Source organism: Podarcis cretensis, assembly GCF_951804945.1.
Source record: "Podarcis cretensis genome assembly, chromosome: 9".
Taxonomy (NCBI): Eukaryota; Metazoa; Chordata; class Lepidosauria; order Squamata; family Lacertidae; genus Podarcis; species Podarcis cretensis.
In genome coordinates, this window is record NC_137178.1 from 9,402,500 (window position 1) to 9,419,623 (window position 17,124).

Sequence of the window (17,124 nt, forward strand, 5' to 3'; positions counted from 1 at the left end):
TGCAAATTTCAACACCCAGAGCTGCTGCAACACAGCTGCACACTTCTGTCACTGGGCTCCCTTGAAAATGGCTTTTCCATGCAAACCAGGGAGTGACCTCTCCAGATAATAGAACAACTCTTCTTTTCTTATCTCTGCATCTGTGATCTCCTAGGTGTGATCTCCTCTGTCTGTTTCCCACCCACCCACCCCCTCCATGTGGCCCCAGGCCTTGGCAACCCATGCTATGCCACTGCAGGTCATATCCACAGCATACATCTAAAGCACTCTCCTATCACTTCAACAGTCATGATTTATCTCCCAAAGAATTCTGGGAATTGGAGTGTTTTAAGGGTGCTGACTGCACAGAGCTGCAATTCTCAGCACCCTTAACAAACCACAGCTCCCAGGATGCTTTTGGGAAGAGGAGTCATAACTGTTAAAGTGGTAGAAGAGCACTTTAGATCTATGGTGTGGATGTAACTCAAATACATACGAGGAGCTCTGCTGGATCAGTTCAATGGCCCATCTAGTCCAGAATCCTGTTCTCACAATGGCCACCCAGATGCTCCAGTGGGAAACTTGCAAGCATGTGTTGTTGTTGTTGTTGTTGTTGTTGTTGTTTAGTCATTTAGTTGTGTCCAACTCTTTGTGACCCCATGGACCAGAGCACGCCAGGCACTCCTGTCTTCCACTGCCTCCCACAGTTTGATCAAACTCATGCTGGTAGCTTCGAGAACACCGTCCAACCATCTCATCCTCTGTCGTCCCTTCTTCTTGTGCCCTCAATCTTTCCCAACATCATGGTCTTTTCCAGGGAGTCTTCTCTTCTCATGAGGTGGCCAAAGTATTGGAGTCTCAGCTTTACAATCTGTCCTTCCAGTGAGCACTCAGAGCTGATTTCCTTCAGAATGGATAGGTTTGATCTTCTTGCAGTCCATGGGACTCTCAAGAGTCTCCTCCAGCACCATAGTTCAAAAGCATCAATTTTTCAGCGATCAGCCTTCTTTATGGTCCAGCTCTCGCTTTCATATGTGTATTCCTCTCCAAAGTTTGGCTAATATTGGAGCTAAGTGTACAAAGTTGATTTTGCTCAAACTCACCTGCCTTTCCTTTTCAAAATTATTTATGATAACCCATATTTTAAAAAACTTGTTTTAATAAATTGTCTTGACAGTTTTCCTTGAACAAACCACCAAAGGAGAGAGACACAGAGAACTCCTTAATGTACTTTCCTTGTCGTAATTTCAGAAATCAGTTTGGAGATGTCATGTTAAGGGCATGAATTTTGTGTGCATGCTAATGGGCTTTTGAATGTTTTAGGAACATTTCTGCTGCTATAGGAATTGCCAAAGGGCTCCTTTTAAAGAAGTGCCAGAACCCCAAGATGCATTAAACAGAAGGCTATGATCCTTTCTCCATGGGAAGAACAGAATGGGGGTTTTCTTCAAAACACCCTTTTCACCCCAAAGAAACATTGTACGTACTGTTATATGGGTTGGGGGGAAATTAGGCAATGTGAAATTTAAAGTTACATCCTCTTCTTGACTTATGAAAGTTATCATCACCCTCTGGAAAGATTTGTGGGACACTTCCTTTGTCTATTGCTCAATAGTGGTCGAGAGCATTGGCAAAGGCATCATCACAGTTTTTCCACAGAAATTGAAGTGGGGAGGTTTTGAAACCTTTAAAGCAGGGTTGCATAACCTCAAGCCACAGGGCTGAGTGCGGCCCTCCAGGCCCCTCAATCTGGCCCTTGAAAGTCTCTGCCTTGCCCCCTTTCATGCCCTTTAACTTCAATAAAAGGGTACCGATGCAGAGTTTTACGTCACTATGCTGTCTACTTTTGCCTCTATTCCATTTGGAGGCACCTGCATACAGTGGTACCTCAGGTTAAGAACTTAATTTGTTCTGGAGGTCCGTTCTTAACCTGAAACTGTTCTTAACCTGAAGCACCACTTTAGCCAATGGGGCCTCCTGCTGCCGCCGCACTGCCGGCGCACGATTTCTGTTCTCATCCTGAAGCAAAGTTCTTAACCCGAGGTACTATTTCTGGGTTAGGGGAGTTTGTAACCTGAAGTGTCTGTAACCCAAGGTACCACTGTAATACTGATGGGCTGGGACCAGATGCGGCTTGTTGGGTAGGGAAGAGTTACCAAACTAGCTTCCCAGCAGGTGGGTCACTGTCACTCACTGGGAGGTCTAGGCAGTGGGGAGGTCAGCAAGGTGCAAACACCCTGGTGGAGCCAATCTGGTGCTCTTGCTGGTGTGCTTGCCCACTTCCTGGTAAGAAATAGAGCCCCATCTACTGGCAGTTCCACCCCACCCAGCAGGCTGCTTTAGACGGGGAGTTCCTTAGCCTAGGTGCTGCAGCAGGGAGAGATCCATACCTTGTGCTATCTTAACTCCAGATGCTCCTTCCCAACATCCCATCCTCTAAACTGCTTCTCCTGTCTCTTGCCTGTGCATCACACCCTCCAAGACATCCTCCCTCCTGTTTTGGTTCTTTCTGTTAGTTGGGGTCAAGGGAGCAGCTTCTTTGGACAATGATTGCCCAAGGCTCTCTTGAGTGCCCAGCAATGGCCAAGCAGGCACACTCCCTGCCGATCCTCCCCACAGAAATGTGGGCAAGTTTCTTCTTTGGCTGCTGCTTGGTGGAGGCACTTTGAGTCCCTCTGAAGGACAGTATCCCCGCTAGCAAGGAAGTGGAAAGAGCCTGGTAGCCACAATGTTGGAGAACGTTTCACATAAGTATGAAACCCAGGATTTGGTTGGAAAAGGCTAAATGGCCTCTGCATTGGGAATGGTTGGGGTACCACTAAATTTCTTCTACAGAAAAAGTTCAGCAGTTAAAGGCAGTTGACACAATCCCCCCTCCCCCCCTTTTTTGTGTGCAAAAGACGAGGCACTCCAGCTTACATACTCTGAAGAATGGCAAATCCCATTTCGCTTCAGCTAAGCTGATAAAAGCTTTACAATTTACTGGACCATGCCGTTAAAGCAATGACATTACAACGGTGTTAAGGTTGGAGAAAAGGTTAATGCAATCCAAGTTTTATTCTAGGGAGAGAAAAACGTTCATCAGATAAAGCACTGTTGAGTAAGCCAATTCATTCATAGTGCATTAGTGGCTCATCTGCAATATGCCAAGCATCTGCTCTATCTATATTGATTGACTTGCTTGAATATGATCTCTCTCTCTCTCTCTCTCTCTCTCTCTCTGTGTGTGTGTGTGTGTGTGAGAGAGAGAGAGAGAGAGAGAGAGAGAGAGAGAGAGACTACCAATCACAAGTTCAGACCCTCCAGGGACAGTCCCACATTTACAAAAGCCATCCCAGTTTCTGATTTGATCCTGGAATGTCCTACTTTTCCTTAGGATGTCCCTTTTTTAACTGGAGAAATCTTGGAGGGTATGGAGCCATGTGAAGGCAGCCCTGTATAGGGAAGTTTAAAAAAGTTTAATGTTTTATTAGGTTTTTATATATGTTGGAAGCCACCCAGAGTGGCTGGGGCAAACCAATCTGATGGGCAGTATATAAATATTAAAATTATGAGGAGGAGGAGGAAGATGGTGAGGATGCAATAGAACACCCCTATTTTCATTAGAGAAATGTTGGAGAGTATTCAAGTTTCATTCAGACCTTACAGGGAGAGCATTTCAGAAATGGTGGCCTACCACAGGAGAAGAATAATAATGTCAGTCAAGTTTCTTTTCTTGAAGCTTGCTTGCCATCACCCATCTTCTCACTTACAGGACCCCCAGTTTCCTGCAGATCTCACTTGAAGGGCAGAGGGGGAATGAACGAGATCATTTAACCAAAGTCACTGGGCATATTCATCCACAATTCATGCTGTTGTTTGGATCCAGAAATTTCTGCCATGAGACAGAAATAGTGTCTGGTCAGTTGCAAGAAAACCTACCACTTGCCAAGCTCTTGAGAACCAAGAGCAGCAATTGGAAGTCTCCAGCTGCCAGGATGGAAAGACAACACCACATTTATTTCAATTTAGGAGGATCGCTACAACAAGATGACTGAAAGGGCTTGGAAGCCCTGGACTCTGGGAATCCAGGAGGCTGTAACTGGCCTTGAGATCAGCTCCCATCCTTTTTAAGTAGCATCCAGAGCAGGCCCCGTGTCTTGAAAATCATTTCCTTTGCTTAGAAGAAATGGGAAGCATCTGGTCCTTATTGTGGCAGGTAAAAACTGCAGCATCAATGTTGGCAGTGTTTGCCGCACGGATGAAGCCCCTTTTTAGTATTCCTTGTTTGATGGAGCTACGCCCAGTGTTAGTTCTACTTAAAGTAGATGCATTAAAAATAAAGGACACAACTAGCTTAGCTCCATTAATTTCTGTGGCTCTGCTCCAAGTATAATTTAGTTGGATGCAACATTTAAACAGTATCTCGTGGCTCTTCAGAATAATTAGGCAGGGACATCAGAGTCATATGGCGTAGGCATAAGTGTGTATGTTTCACTTGATGAAACACATTGCATTATGAATCTTTCATGCGCTTCTGCAGCAAGCTATCGATGGTACCAGCTGTTCTCCTTTAAGAGCCATAAAATACAAAAATGACAACAGAGCTTCCAGCAAACGTAAAGGCCGAACCAATATGTCAGGTGTGTGGACAAAAAAGCAGTTGGAAGAATGATCTCATAAGCATTCTTTAGCATGGAACTGGCAAATATTCTGCGTCCCTCACTTCTTTCTAAAAACAACTTGGGTCTGTAGCATTTGCTGCTGCCATTACCCACATTCCACACCATTTCCAGTAGGTTTACAGTGAGCAGGCTTGTGCTGGAGATGGAGGGGGATTGCTTGAAGGTCATTGAGAGAATGGTTTTTATTCAATGTGTTGCAGCAATACCACTGGGTTGCATTCACAAGCATTTTAGTAGAGGGTTGCTTCCAACTATATATCTCCAAAGGCCAGAGGGCTGTGTGGAGGGAGTAGTTCCATTGCACTTGTGGAAATCGCTGCAATGAAAGCAATTATTTCATTGGTTGCAAATCCAACATTTCCAGCTGGAAGCTCAATTTGGCTCCTGCCCACTCAAAAAATGCCCACCAAATTTGAACACACACCATGCCCAGTTTAACAGCCCCTCTGGGCACCAGTAATGTGCTATTGTTGGTGAAGCATCGTGGGATAAATCTCCCACCAATGCACTATTCTTGTGTCCAGGAGGTGTTGCACAATACACCCACAATAAAACTTGAGTACAGAGAGCCGGGACCAGTTCAACATTTGTCAAATTTGTGCAGAGGAGGGCAACCAAGATAATCAAGGCCATGCCTGATGAGGAGTGGTTGAAGGAGCTGGATATGTTTAGACTGGAAAAGAAGAGACTGAGAGAAGATACAATAGCCAGCTTCAAATATCTCAAGGGGTGTCACATGGTCATGCGAGAGTGTGACAATTATATGGAAACCAGAAACTCACCTTTGTATGTGGTTTCCCCCCATTATTTCTTTGATAGAATCTCCTTTAACTTCATTTCTTAAAAACTATGGTGGGCTTACATTTTCTCCACCATGCTGTTTAGACTGCAATGTGTGAGTTTGTATGGGTTTTAACATTTCGTCCTTTCAGCTGCTTCCATGTTTGTGTTATATGGAAAGCAGTGTTTGATCCCCCCTCCTTTAAGTTACTTGTGGAAGAAAGTTCTTTTTAGTAAACAGATTTACAGTACTTTTTGGCTCCATTCGCTCTTGGCATACAAATGTATGCACCTCCTTTTTTTATGAGAGAGCTCATTTATTTCTTATTCTGAGGCCTGCAAAATACAGTTTTAACATAAAACAGCTCTCTGTGGCGAGCGATGGTGCCCGTTCAAGGCACACACAGGCCAAAGGTTATTTTCAATCTGTGTCTCAAAATAATTATCTATATCCAAAGGGACACTGGTGACCTGCATAATTTATTCTCATCTACACATTTTTGTAAGCAAATTCTCGCAATATAGCCCTTTTGCAAAGCACTTTTCCCTACCAGAAAGTATTTTTGCAACTTATATTCACAAATGCACACTTTACAAAAATGTGCATTTTTGTATACGTGATTTGGCTGGATAACTTTACTGCAAAAATTCATCAGTATGTGCATTTTGAAGGACTCCTACCTTTCAGTTTGTGCATTATTTCAGAAAAAGTAAATTAGGTAGATTATCCTTTAAATGTGAACTGAATCTCCCCCCTATCCATGGTGTTCTTTATGCCCAGCGGTTGACTCTTTATTCCTCCAAATCACCTGCCCCTTTCAGGGTAACTACTGACAAGAATGGACAACACACAAATGTCTGAGGTGAGGCAGGTGCTGAGACCCAGGAGTTGCGAGTCACTGAGAAGTCAGGACCACACAGCAAGTTGTAACTGGAGCACAAAAAGGAGGCAGGGTCAGGGAGCAAGTCAGAGCACATCTGGAATACTGTGTCCAGTTCTGGGCACCACAATTTAAGTAGGATATTGACAAGCTGGAATGTGTGCAGAGGAGGGTGATCAAGATGACCAAGGGTCTGGAAACCAAGCCTTATGAGGAACGGTTGAAGGAGCTGGGTATGTTTAGTCTTAGGAAAAGACTGAGAGGAGATATAATAACCGTCTTCAAATATCTCAAGGGCTATCACATGGAAGATGGAGCAAGCTTGTTTTCTCTTGCTCTGGAGGGTAGGACCTGAACCAGTGGCCTCAAGTTACAAGAAGGGAGATTCCGACTAAAAATCAGGTAGAACTTTCTGACAGTAAGAACTGCTTGACAGTTGAATGGACTCCATTGGAAAGTGGTTGACTCTCCTTCCTTGGAGGTTTCTAAGCAGAGGGTGGGTGGTGATCTGCCATGGATGCTTTAGCTGAGATTCCTGCATTGAACTAGATGACCTTCAGGGTCCCTTCCAACTCTACAATTCTATGATTCTAGCCCTATCTGAAGACACCAGGGATCGAACCTGGGACCTTCTGTCTGCAAGGGAGGTGCTGTAGCACTAAGCTATGGTCCTTGGCCTACAGTCTGCAAGTGCTGATAACCTGCAGACCCCACTGAGCTTGTTAGTCCTCCACTAACCTCATTAGGTCATCAGTTTGATTCACAAACTAGTTAAGCTGAAATGCTTCTGCCTAAGATGGTCTTGCCCCACTGACCTAAGTGGAACTGCATTGGCTTAAATCCAAGGATTCAAAGCGGGTTAGGTTAATAACTACAGGGTGTGTGTAGGTGTGTGCATAGCAGGGAATGAACTGAAGAGTGCACTGTTTGTTGAAATCCTTCATTTTCTAGGCCTATTAGCTAACAGGACAATCCTTGTTTAACCGAGGAAAAGGCAGGGTAGGTTTATTTAAACAATTGGTTTCAATCCCTGAGAAGGAAGGTAGATTTCAGTCAAGCTTTACATTTTGCAATTAATACATATCCTGAGCAAACATGCATTGGTCGCTATTTTTTAAAAAATGGTTTATAACTAAAAATAGCCTTTACTGAACCTGGGAGCATGATCTAACAGTGGTGCTTAACCTGTGGCCCTCCAAATGCTGGGAGACTCCCCGTTCATATCAGACCCAGCCAGCTAACCATTGGTAAGGGGTGGTGGAGATCTATAGGTTACCCACCCCATCTAAAAACTTTAGCCATGAGTTCCCATGCACTTTTTACTCTGCTTAGGGATGAGCGGCAGATTTGTGTCTGCCCTTTTGTGTTCCCATGCACAAAAGGAGGCTAGTTAAGATCAGTTACGTGAAAACTAATTTTCTACCAGTTTCCAGAAGGAAAATTAGCAGGAAAATTAGTGTTCCTCTATGAGATGGGACCTTGAATGTAGATGCCATTTGGTTGGTAGAGTGCTAGAGATTCATCATCTGGAACCAAGCATATTGCACAGTTTACATACTTGTTAAGAGAAGTATCAAATCATCAACATGACCTCCATGGATTCTTAGTGAAAGGGTGGTGGCTAGTGCCTGACCTCCTGAGAGCTGAGTCACTGCTGCATACTGGGAGGTGACACATCAGAGAGGTCAGTGCAGTGCAGATGCAATGGCAGAGCCAATCTGGTGCTTATGATGCATTTGCACTCCACCAGCCTCTCTATCACCTCCTAGTAAGCAGCGTCGACTCAGCTGCTGGGTGATCAGATGAGTGTATTCATCCCATCACACTGTCGGCTACTGATGTTACAGCAACTTGCAGGTTTTAGGTCTACAAAAGAAGTCTGTTAAATATCAAATACATGAAGAAGAAGAAGAAGAAGAAGAAGAAGAAGAAGAAGAAGAAGAAGAAGAAGAAGAGTAGTTTGGATTTGATATCCTGCCTTTCACTCCCTTTAAGGAGTCTCAAAGCGGCTAACAATCTCCTTTCCCTTCCTCCCCCACAACAAACACTCTGAGAGGTGAATGGGGCTAAGAGACTTCAGAGAAGTGTGACTAGCCCAAGGTCACCCAGCAGCTGCATGTGGAGGAGCGGAGACGCGAACCCAGTTCCCCAGATTATGAGACTACCGCTCTTAACCACTACACCACACTGACAGTGCTTAGCCTCAGAAGGCCGAAACATATACCCTCTGCACTTATTTCTCTTATATAGAATTACAGGCTTTAATTCAGTACTTTGATACATGGTCATAATTCAGTTTTAAGAGAATGTGAGCCAAGGGCGGACATGTTTGTATTGAATTCAGTTTTCCCTTTAAATCAGGAATGGGGAATCTGTGGGTCTCTGGATGTACTGTTTTCAGCTTTGTCTTTCAGACTACAACTCCCATCATCCCTGACCATTGGCCAAGCTGGCGGGGAGATGGAGCCCAGCAATAGGTTAAACCCTTGTTTATTTGCCCCGGCATTTAAAACCGTGGTGCTTTCAGTGGACTGAATAGTTTCCCCTCTCTGTTTTGTTGTACAGTTATTTTATTATGGTGATATATTAAGTTTGTATGATTCATCCATAGATTTCAGGGCAGCTCACAAAATTAAAAACACAAAATACAAACACAAAATACAAACAAGAACAACACACACACAAAAAAAAAACAACCAAAAAACCTCCTCCTCCTCCAGCCTCTCCTGTTGTTTTGCAGATTTTAAATTCCTGCGTATATCCGTCTGAAATCCATTGGCTTTTGAACATGCAGATTATATATTTTTAAAGCAACAAATGGATGAATAAACAAAATCTGGAGGGTCATAGGCTGCCCTAGCCTTGTTTTAAACAAGGTTCCTTTAATCGCTTACTATAACTGAAATCATAACATCAAAAAGGTTAAAAGCTGGTGTGTGGGTGTGGGTGTTGCCACCCCAGTAAAGGAACTGGATTTTTGAAGGTGAGTGAGTGACCTCTTAAGGATCGTCTTTAAATCAGCACAGTTTCTTTGTAGAAAAAAAATGTGGCTGGCAGTGGTGTTACGTGCCATACCAGTATAAGGCCAAGGAAGCAAGGCTGCAAGAGACACATAGATGAGAATGACCCGGCTAATTTCAGAATGAGATTACATGAGATTAGCATGTCTGCTTCAAACAGATTTGCTACAGGTAACGGAAACTTTAAAAAATAGCTTTTGGCAGCAGCTCCGTGGCAGAGCATTTGCTTGGTGTGCAGAAGGTTGCAGGTTAGCAAGCAGATTGGGAAGAGAGGATCCCACCTTCTTCCGGGTGTTTGCGTTCTCTTTATCCCAGTGAACACTGCATCTGATTTGCCAATTGTTCTGTGGGTGGCTGGCAGGCAGAACTTGCTACTTGAGGATGGCTCATGAAAAACCATCTAGAGCTATGGTTTTCCCAGTAGTGATGTATGGAAGTGAGAGCTGGACCATAAAAAAGGCAGATCGCAGAAGAATTGATGCTTTTGAATTATGGTGCTGGAGGAGACTCTTGAGAGTCCCATGGACTGTAAGAAGAGCAAACCGATCCATTCTGAAGGAAATCAGCCCTGAGTGCTCACTGGAGGGACAGATCCTGAAACTGAGGCTCCAAGACTTTGGCCACCTCATGAGAAGACAAGACTCCCTGGAAAAGACCCTGATGTTGGGAAAGATTGAGGGCACAAGGAGAAGGGGATGATTGAGGATGAGATGGTTGGACAGTGTTCTCAAAGCTACCAGCATGAGTTTGACCAAACTGCAGGAGGCAGTGGAAGACAGGAGTGCCTGGCATGCTCTGGTCCATGGGGTCATGAAGAGTCTGACACGACTAAACAACAACAGGTTGTTGGCCATCTCTTCCTCCATTGTTTAACTGTGTATAAAGTCTGGTGAACCCTGCTATGGAACTGCTTGGTGCTTTTGCCATAGGCTAAACCTCCCCCTCCCACCCACCCGTAAGCAGATGGCTGTACCTGTCCATTTGCTGGGGATGTAAATTAAGATCCTGAATATTTCAAGCAGGGAAAAAAGCAGGCAACGATGATGCTTTTTAACCAACAAATCCACAGTCCAGGAATGAGCTGGATATTTGGGGAAATAAAGTGTTTCTCCCTGCCCCTTTCACACACAGAAAGGAAGATTCTCCACTTACTCCTGACCACAAAACCACTTATTTAAAGAGGGAAATGACAGCCAAGCCCATGGGCCCTGTGCGGAGCAGACGGCCCTTTCCCCCCCTCTGCTGACCTGCCGATTCAGACTATTCCATTCATGCAACGGGCATAATGATATGATGACATGACTGTATATTTCCATTGGACGTGGCGCTCCAAAAAAGAAAAAAAGAAAACCCGAAAGAAAACCACCCACCCTTGCCAGGAGGAGCAATTTTTAGAAATGGGAGCCAGGGGTATGAATTTCCCACTTGTGTGCTATCACAGCCTTTGCATTCTTGAGCCCTGCAAAGAAGCGGAGGTCAAATTGTAGAGCTTGTTTGCTAGGCTGGGTTTCTCACCCGCAAGGGCTCACAGTGCGAGGGAAGTCTCACTGTTTGATGTGGGGAAGGAAGGAGGGTTACTTATGTGTTGTTGAGCTACTGAGATGAATTTTAGGAGAGAGAGAGAGAGAATATTCTCCACTACTGAGCAAGGCACTGCAGCTGCTCACTGGAAGGAGTTGTGCAAGTTTCAGAACTTTGGTTAAATTCCCTCTACTAGTTATTATTAATTTTCTGCACACACACAACCCACCTTTTCCTCAAACATGCTCAAGGTGGCATTCGTGCTTCTTCCCCTTTTAATCCTCACAACAACTCTGTGAGATAGGTTTGGCTGAGAGTCCTTGGCTGCCCCAATTTCACCCGGTGAACTTCATTTGGCTGAGTGGGGATTTGAACCCTGGTCTCCGAGGTCCTAGCCGAATACTCTAACCACTACACCACATGTAGTGGGTTTATTATTTTAAAAGGGAATGTAGAATCAGCGGTGAATATCGATTCCCTGAAAAATAAAATGGCCATCCAATTCACAAGTGACGAATTCTGGGAATGGACAATCTTGGCACTATTTTTTTTTAATGACTAGGGGCCAAGGTCCCTTCGCTCCCACAATACAATATTTGAGGGTGCCCCGCCAAGTTGACAGGAATTGCCATTCAAATGGTGTGTGCTGCATCATGTGATCAGTTATGTGGGGTGGGACTTACCTGGGCCGCCTAATATTTTATTCAAGTTGGCACCCCTGTACTCCCCCATTACTCCCCCCCCAAAAAAAAATGGAGGTGAAGTCTACAATGATAGCTTGTTAGGCCTTAGGTGATTGAAGCATCCATGGATGCTGCTTGGAATCGTTCTGTGATGCTGGGAATCATAGGAAAGAACATTTCCCATGGTTCCCAGTGCCCTGGAAGCTGCAGAACACATTCAGAGCTTAATAGAGACCCTATAGAGGTGCCCATCCTGCAACCACAGTGACATCCAGGCAAGCAGAGAAAACAGTGGCCACAAGAGCTCAGGTTGGAACACTGTTGTAGAGGCCAAAACTGCACAGGACAAAATTATGTTTCTTGAAATGATCCATTTACACTGAGTGGCAGCAGCTCTCTACTGTTTCATGCTTGGGGCATTCACAGACCTACTTGCAGATTCCAGGGATTGAAAAACAGATTCTCTAGCACTGAGATATGGTCCTTCTACTGGAAGGCATTCAGCAACGTAATATGAGTTTCCAACATTATTTCCTAGCTGAGATTGCAGGAAAGATGGTCGGGGTGCATCTGTAATTTATGGTACAGCTTCTGTAACTAAAGGATGTCAAGGGGCACTTGAAGGAAATTCTAAGCAAAGTAGAAAATGAATTATAACAATGGAACCTGTGCTTTTATTTCCCCTTAGGATCTGGCCTTGGGGGTCGTCCCAGTCTCGACTCTATGTATGCAAGCGTAGAGCAACGGCTGAATGAGACGCTGAGGCAGCGCCGGAATGCCGGCGACAATCACTACAACATCGAGGTGCTTCTGGGAGTGGATGATTCTGTTGTCCGATTCCATGGCAAAGAACACGTTCAGAACTACCTCCTCACCCTGATGAATATAGTGAGTTCTCTCCCTCTGTAGTTGTTCTGGGAAGCATGTTTTTTTCATCCAGCACTCAGGACAAACTCCCTCTCTCCTCAACTGGTGGGGCATTTTGCAGGTGTATTCTGAAGCATAGAGGTGGGGAGGGGGATGAAGTCAAGGTACTAAGGTGTGGGTGGTGCTGTGGTCTAAACCACTGAGCCTCTTGGGCTTGCCGATCAGAAGGTTGGTGGTTCGAATCCCCGCGATGGGGTGAGCTCCCATTGCTCTGTCCCAGCTCCTGCCAACCTAGCAGTTTGAAAGCATGCCAGTGCAAGTAGATAAATAGGTACCGCTGTAGCGGGAAGGTAAATGGCATTTCTGTGCACTCTGGTTTCCATCACGATGTTCCATTGCGCCAGCAGCGGCTTGGTCATGCTGGCCACATGACTCAGAAAGCTGTCTGTGGACAAACGCTGGCTCCCTCAGCCTGAAAGCAAGATGACTGCCGCAACCTCCTAGTCGCCTTTGACTGGACTTAACTGTCCAGGGGTCCTTTACCTTTACTAAGGGTGCATTCACAGGATGGTTTATTCCTTTCCCCCAGCATTTGCTTGACTGTTAATTTAGGCACTATATTTGAGCTTTCACATGACCTTAAAACCACTTCTGGAAATCTAGCAGAATATAGTGGAGGTTTAGCACTCATGTCCATGTTAATTGCTTCAAGAAAAGAAAACTCTTTAATCCAGGAAAACAACAGAAGTAAAGTGTCAACATTTGGGGTAGTATACTACCATACAGTTCTTTCCTGACATTTTCATGGGTGTATCCTGAACCTGCAGAAAGTTGCGGAATAGTGACGTTGTCCGAAGAAGAAATAAAAATAATAAAAAATTGTACAGTAGCACCTTACAGATCGACTAAGTTTTTTCTGGTATAAGCTTTCATGTGCATGAACACTTCTTCAGAAACACTGAAACAGAAGTCACCAGACCCTTATATATAGTGAGAGGGTGGGGTGGGGTATTTCTCAGAAGGGTAGTGGGAGATGGGTGATTGGCTCAATGGGTATGGTAAACTTGTTGATGACTGTTAATGACTGCAATTAGTCCTACAGGAAAAAGCAAGGGATAGTATGCAGATGACCAAAAATAGCTTTAGCATGTGTTTGAGACAAGAATCCAATACAGTATAGTTTTCAGTTTGATAATAAGTTGTAATTCAGCAACTTCTCTTTCAAGTCTATTTCTGAAATTCTTTTGTAATAAGACAGCTGCTTCGAAATCTTGTATTGAATGTCCTGGGAGGCTGAAGTGTGCTCCTACTGGTTTCTCTTGTCCAAAGACATCATTTGTCGTTTCACATCATGCCTGCTAGCGTGAATGAAATTTAGCATGACATAGCCAATACGTCCCTCAAAATGGCACAGTGCCATAATACATCAGAAAACAGAACAGACCTGCTAGCATTATAAGCAGGAAAACTAGCACAATATTCCCCATATCTGACTGCACCTTAAATAAACATCATATCAACTATAACATGCATAAAAGAAAAAGAAAGAAAAAAACTAGCAAAAAATAAATCTGTGATCCAAAATTGCAGATCCTGCACAAGCCATTTTGCTGCCTGAGGCAAAAATGCGACTTCCTCCTCATTTCATGTACAGAAGCAGTTTGGACCCGCATTCTGCACTGCACCTGAGGCAGCAGGCTAGTTTTGGGAGACAAGGGCAGGGCATTAGCATGCAGAGGAAAAAGGCCAGGGTGCTTTGGAGCAACACCAGGAGGGTTTCAGCCACTGCTCACAAGCATGTGGTGCAAGAGGCAATTGCCTCACTTTGCCTAATGATAGAGCCAGCCCTGTATAAATGCTTCAGTGCCATCTGTCCCTTAGGCCACAGATCTTTCTTTCTTGCCAACAGCCAGCCTCATTTATGACTCTATTCCCCTTCCCCTGCCCTCACAACCCACGAAAAGTGCTTTGTAAGCGAAGGAGGGAGATCAATGTGTCTGCATCTTTGAGAGGGTGACCTGTGTCAATTTTTCATGAGCCTTTCAAAACCACGCTCAGCTGAAGCATTTAAAAGGCTTTGGCAATCTGTGAGCCTGAGAGAAATGGATAGCCTCCAAGAAATCTAGGAAAAGTAAAGTTGCTTGTAAAGCTGAATCTAGCCCCATGTTTTTACAGAAAGTGTGAATTAGTGAACTGAATGTGAACTAAATTGAATTTCCCTCCCCAAAACCCTATTAATGGGACACGGAAGACAGCAGGGGTCTTGGTTCTTCCAGATACCTGAAATATTTTGGTGTAATCCCACGCACTATGCAAAGGCACAAGGAAAACTCAGAACATGTGATGCTAGTGGGAAGGACAAGGGATCATGCAAAGTTCATATAAACCAATGATTCCTGAATTTTTTTGACCTTCCGCCCCCTTGGTTCCATAAGCTCATCCCCCATACACTACAAAAGCCATTTATTCAGAATAGCATTCTGCATGACCCACTAAGGAAGATAATAATATAATAAAATATTAATTGCAGTAGCAATTACCGTATTGGCCTGAATATAAGCCGCACCCGCAAATAAGACACACCTTTAAAATTCAAGGGGGGGGGGATAAAAAAAGACAATACCTGAATATAAGCTGCTGCCTTAAAATTCTGCAAGGGCTCACACCTGTAAATGGCCAATGTAGAAGAAAACCCAACAGCGATATTGTAAAAGTCAATTTTTGTAAGGTCGCAAATTTAAGCCAAACTTTAACTTTTCATGGTTGGAATTTGGAAAAAAAAAGTGTGCCTTATATTCGGGCCAATATGGTAATTGCACATTGATTCAAAATCCAATTAAAACGATTTAGTTTAATTAATTTAACAAAACAGATGAACTTGATCCAGTGATGTCAGCTTTCCAATGCCTGAAAAGTTATTTTCACTTCAGAATCCCTTGCCGCCCCCTTTGCCTCTTAGTGCCCACCTAGGTCATCCCCCACAGAACGAAGCACTTTGGGAACCACTGATATAAACTAAGGAGAAGGAATACTCATTTGGAGTGCAGATTTTTAAGAAGCAACATGCAGCAGCTTGATGCATTTATCCTCCCTTTGACACAGCTGCAAAATCCCACTGTTCCATCACGCACTGTTTTGGAAAGTAGAAATCAGGTTGTCCTTTTAATTGTCGACTGAATCAAACTTTGGATTTGTGACTCTTCAGATTTCACCTTCGCTGCCTCTCTCTTTTAGGTGAATGAAATTTACCAGGATGAATCCCTGGGGGTCCACATAAACGTTGTTCTGGTTCGCATGATGATGTTGGGCTACACCAAGGTAAGCAAACCAAGTGAATGGTCCCGTCTGTCTCCATTCTCATCCAAATTGCTTTTGGAAGGCGAGATGTTACTATGTGTGTTCCTGAACGAAGACATCACATGTGTGTGGATTCTTTGTTGTGTGTGTATCAAGAAGAGTAATGAGGGCTGGTTCAAATCCTGCCTTAATCCTCAGGTGATAAGCAAGGTCTGTGTCCTTATCATGTTTGCTTTAATTCTGAGCCTGGAAGAAGAAAGCAAATGGAGCAACACTCTAGAATCTAACAGGAGGTCTTTTCATTATTATCCTTTGCCTTGCATTTTTCTGTTTTGGTTGAACAAGTAGACTCTGGGTGCTATTCCGTGTGGCTTCTTTTTTTATGTTTTTAAGGGAAAGTTCTGCACTCAATGAAGTCCAAATCTTGTTTACAGAAGCAGCTGAAATTTGCAAATACTGGAATGATGCAAATAAAGCACTTCCTTGCAATTCCTTTTACTCTGCATGATTACCCGACAATCGCTTTGCAAATTTTTAACTTCAGTAGTCATTTGGACTGCTAAAGTAGCTTAACATTGAAACCTCCTTGCATGTACCAGGTCACTAGAAATTCCACCAAACCACCTCTTTTGGCTCCTGAGACTTCAGTTGGCATTCTGCAAACACTTTTACAAATAAAAAAATTCGACCACGAGGCCTGGAAACTTGATTTTAAAGTTGAAAGCTGAGAGTCTCCAGAATCTGAATTCTCCACTCGGTTTTTGATTCAAATCCCCGCCCCATCTTGCACCCCACAAAATCACAGCCCTGGCCTGCATCCTCTCACTTCTCTTTAGGAGGATTTTGGCAGGAGAGTAAACTGAGCAGACCAAGTCTCTTTTGCCATCTAGTGGCAGTCAGCTTCTGAAAACCCAGCAATACATTCAAATTATCATCCTTTAAGTCATGGGTGGGGAAACCTTTTCAGCCTTAAGGATGCATTCTCTTCCAGGGGCCATGAGTCAGTGATGGGTGGAGCCAGGGGCAAAAGTGGGTGGGGCAGCAAAGGTGAATTCTACCTATGTAATGAAGGCTACTTTCTACAGATATTCCCCTCCATCTGGGGAGCTGAGAGGCATTAGCAGAATTCAGAAGCACATTCCACGTAGGCAAAAACATTCAAAGAGGGTGTGAAGCAGGATAAGTGGAGACTGTGGCCTGGGGAGACAGGTTAGACTCAGGGGTCAGCAAACCTTTTCAGCAGGGGGCCAGTCCACTGTCCCTCAGACCTTGTGGGGGGCCGGACTGTATTTGGTGGGGGGGGATGAACAAATTCCTATGCCCCACAAATAACCCAGAGGTGCATTTTAAATAAAACCACACATTCTACTCATGTGAAAACACCAGTCAGGCCCCACAAATAACCCAGAGATGCATTTTAAACAAAAGCACA

At 44.2% G+C, this 17,124-nt stretch overlaps 1 protein-coding gene across 1 annotated transcript in view; it reads left to right on the top strand.

Annotated features, from left to right (window-relative positions):
- Positions 1–17,124, top strand: part of ADAMTS3 (ADAM metallopeptidase with thrombospondin type 1 motif 3) — a 131,478-nt gene that overhangs the window by 62,649 nt on the left and 51,705 nt on the right. Inside the window, exons 5-6 of the mRNA XM_079990726.1 lie at positions 12,217–12,416; positions 15,630–15,713. Of these exons, the coding sequence (XP_079846852.1) occupies positions 12,217–12,416; positions 15,630–15,713 (284 nt within the window). The remainder of the gene's footprint in view (positions 1–12,216; positions 12,417–15,629; positions 15,714–17,124) is intronic.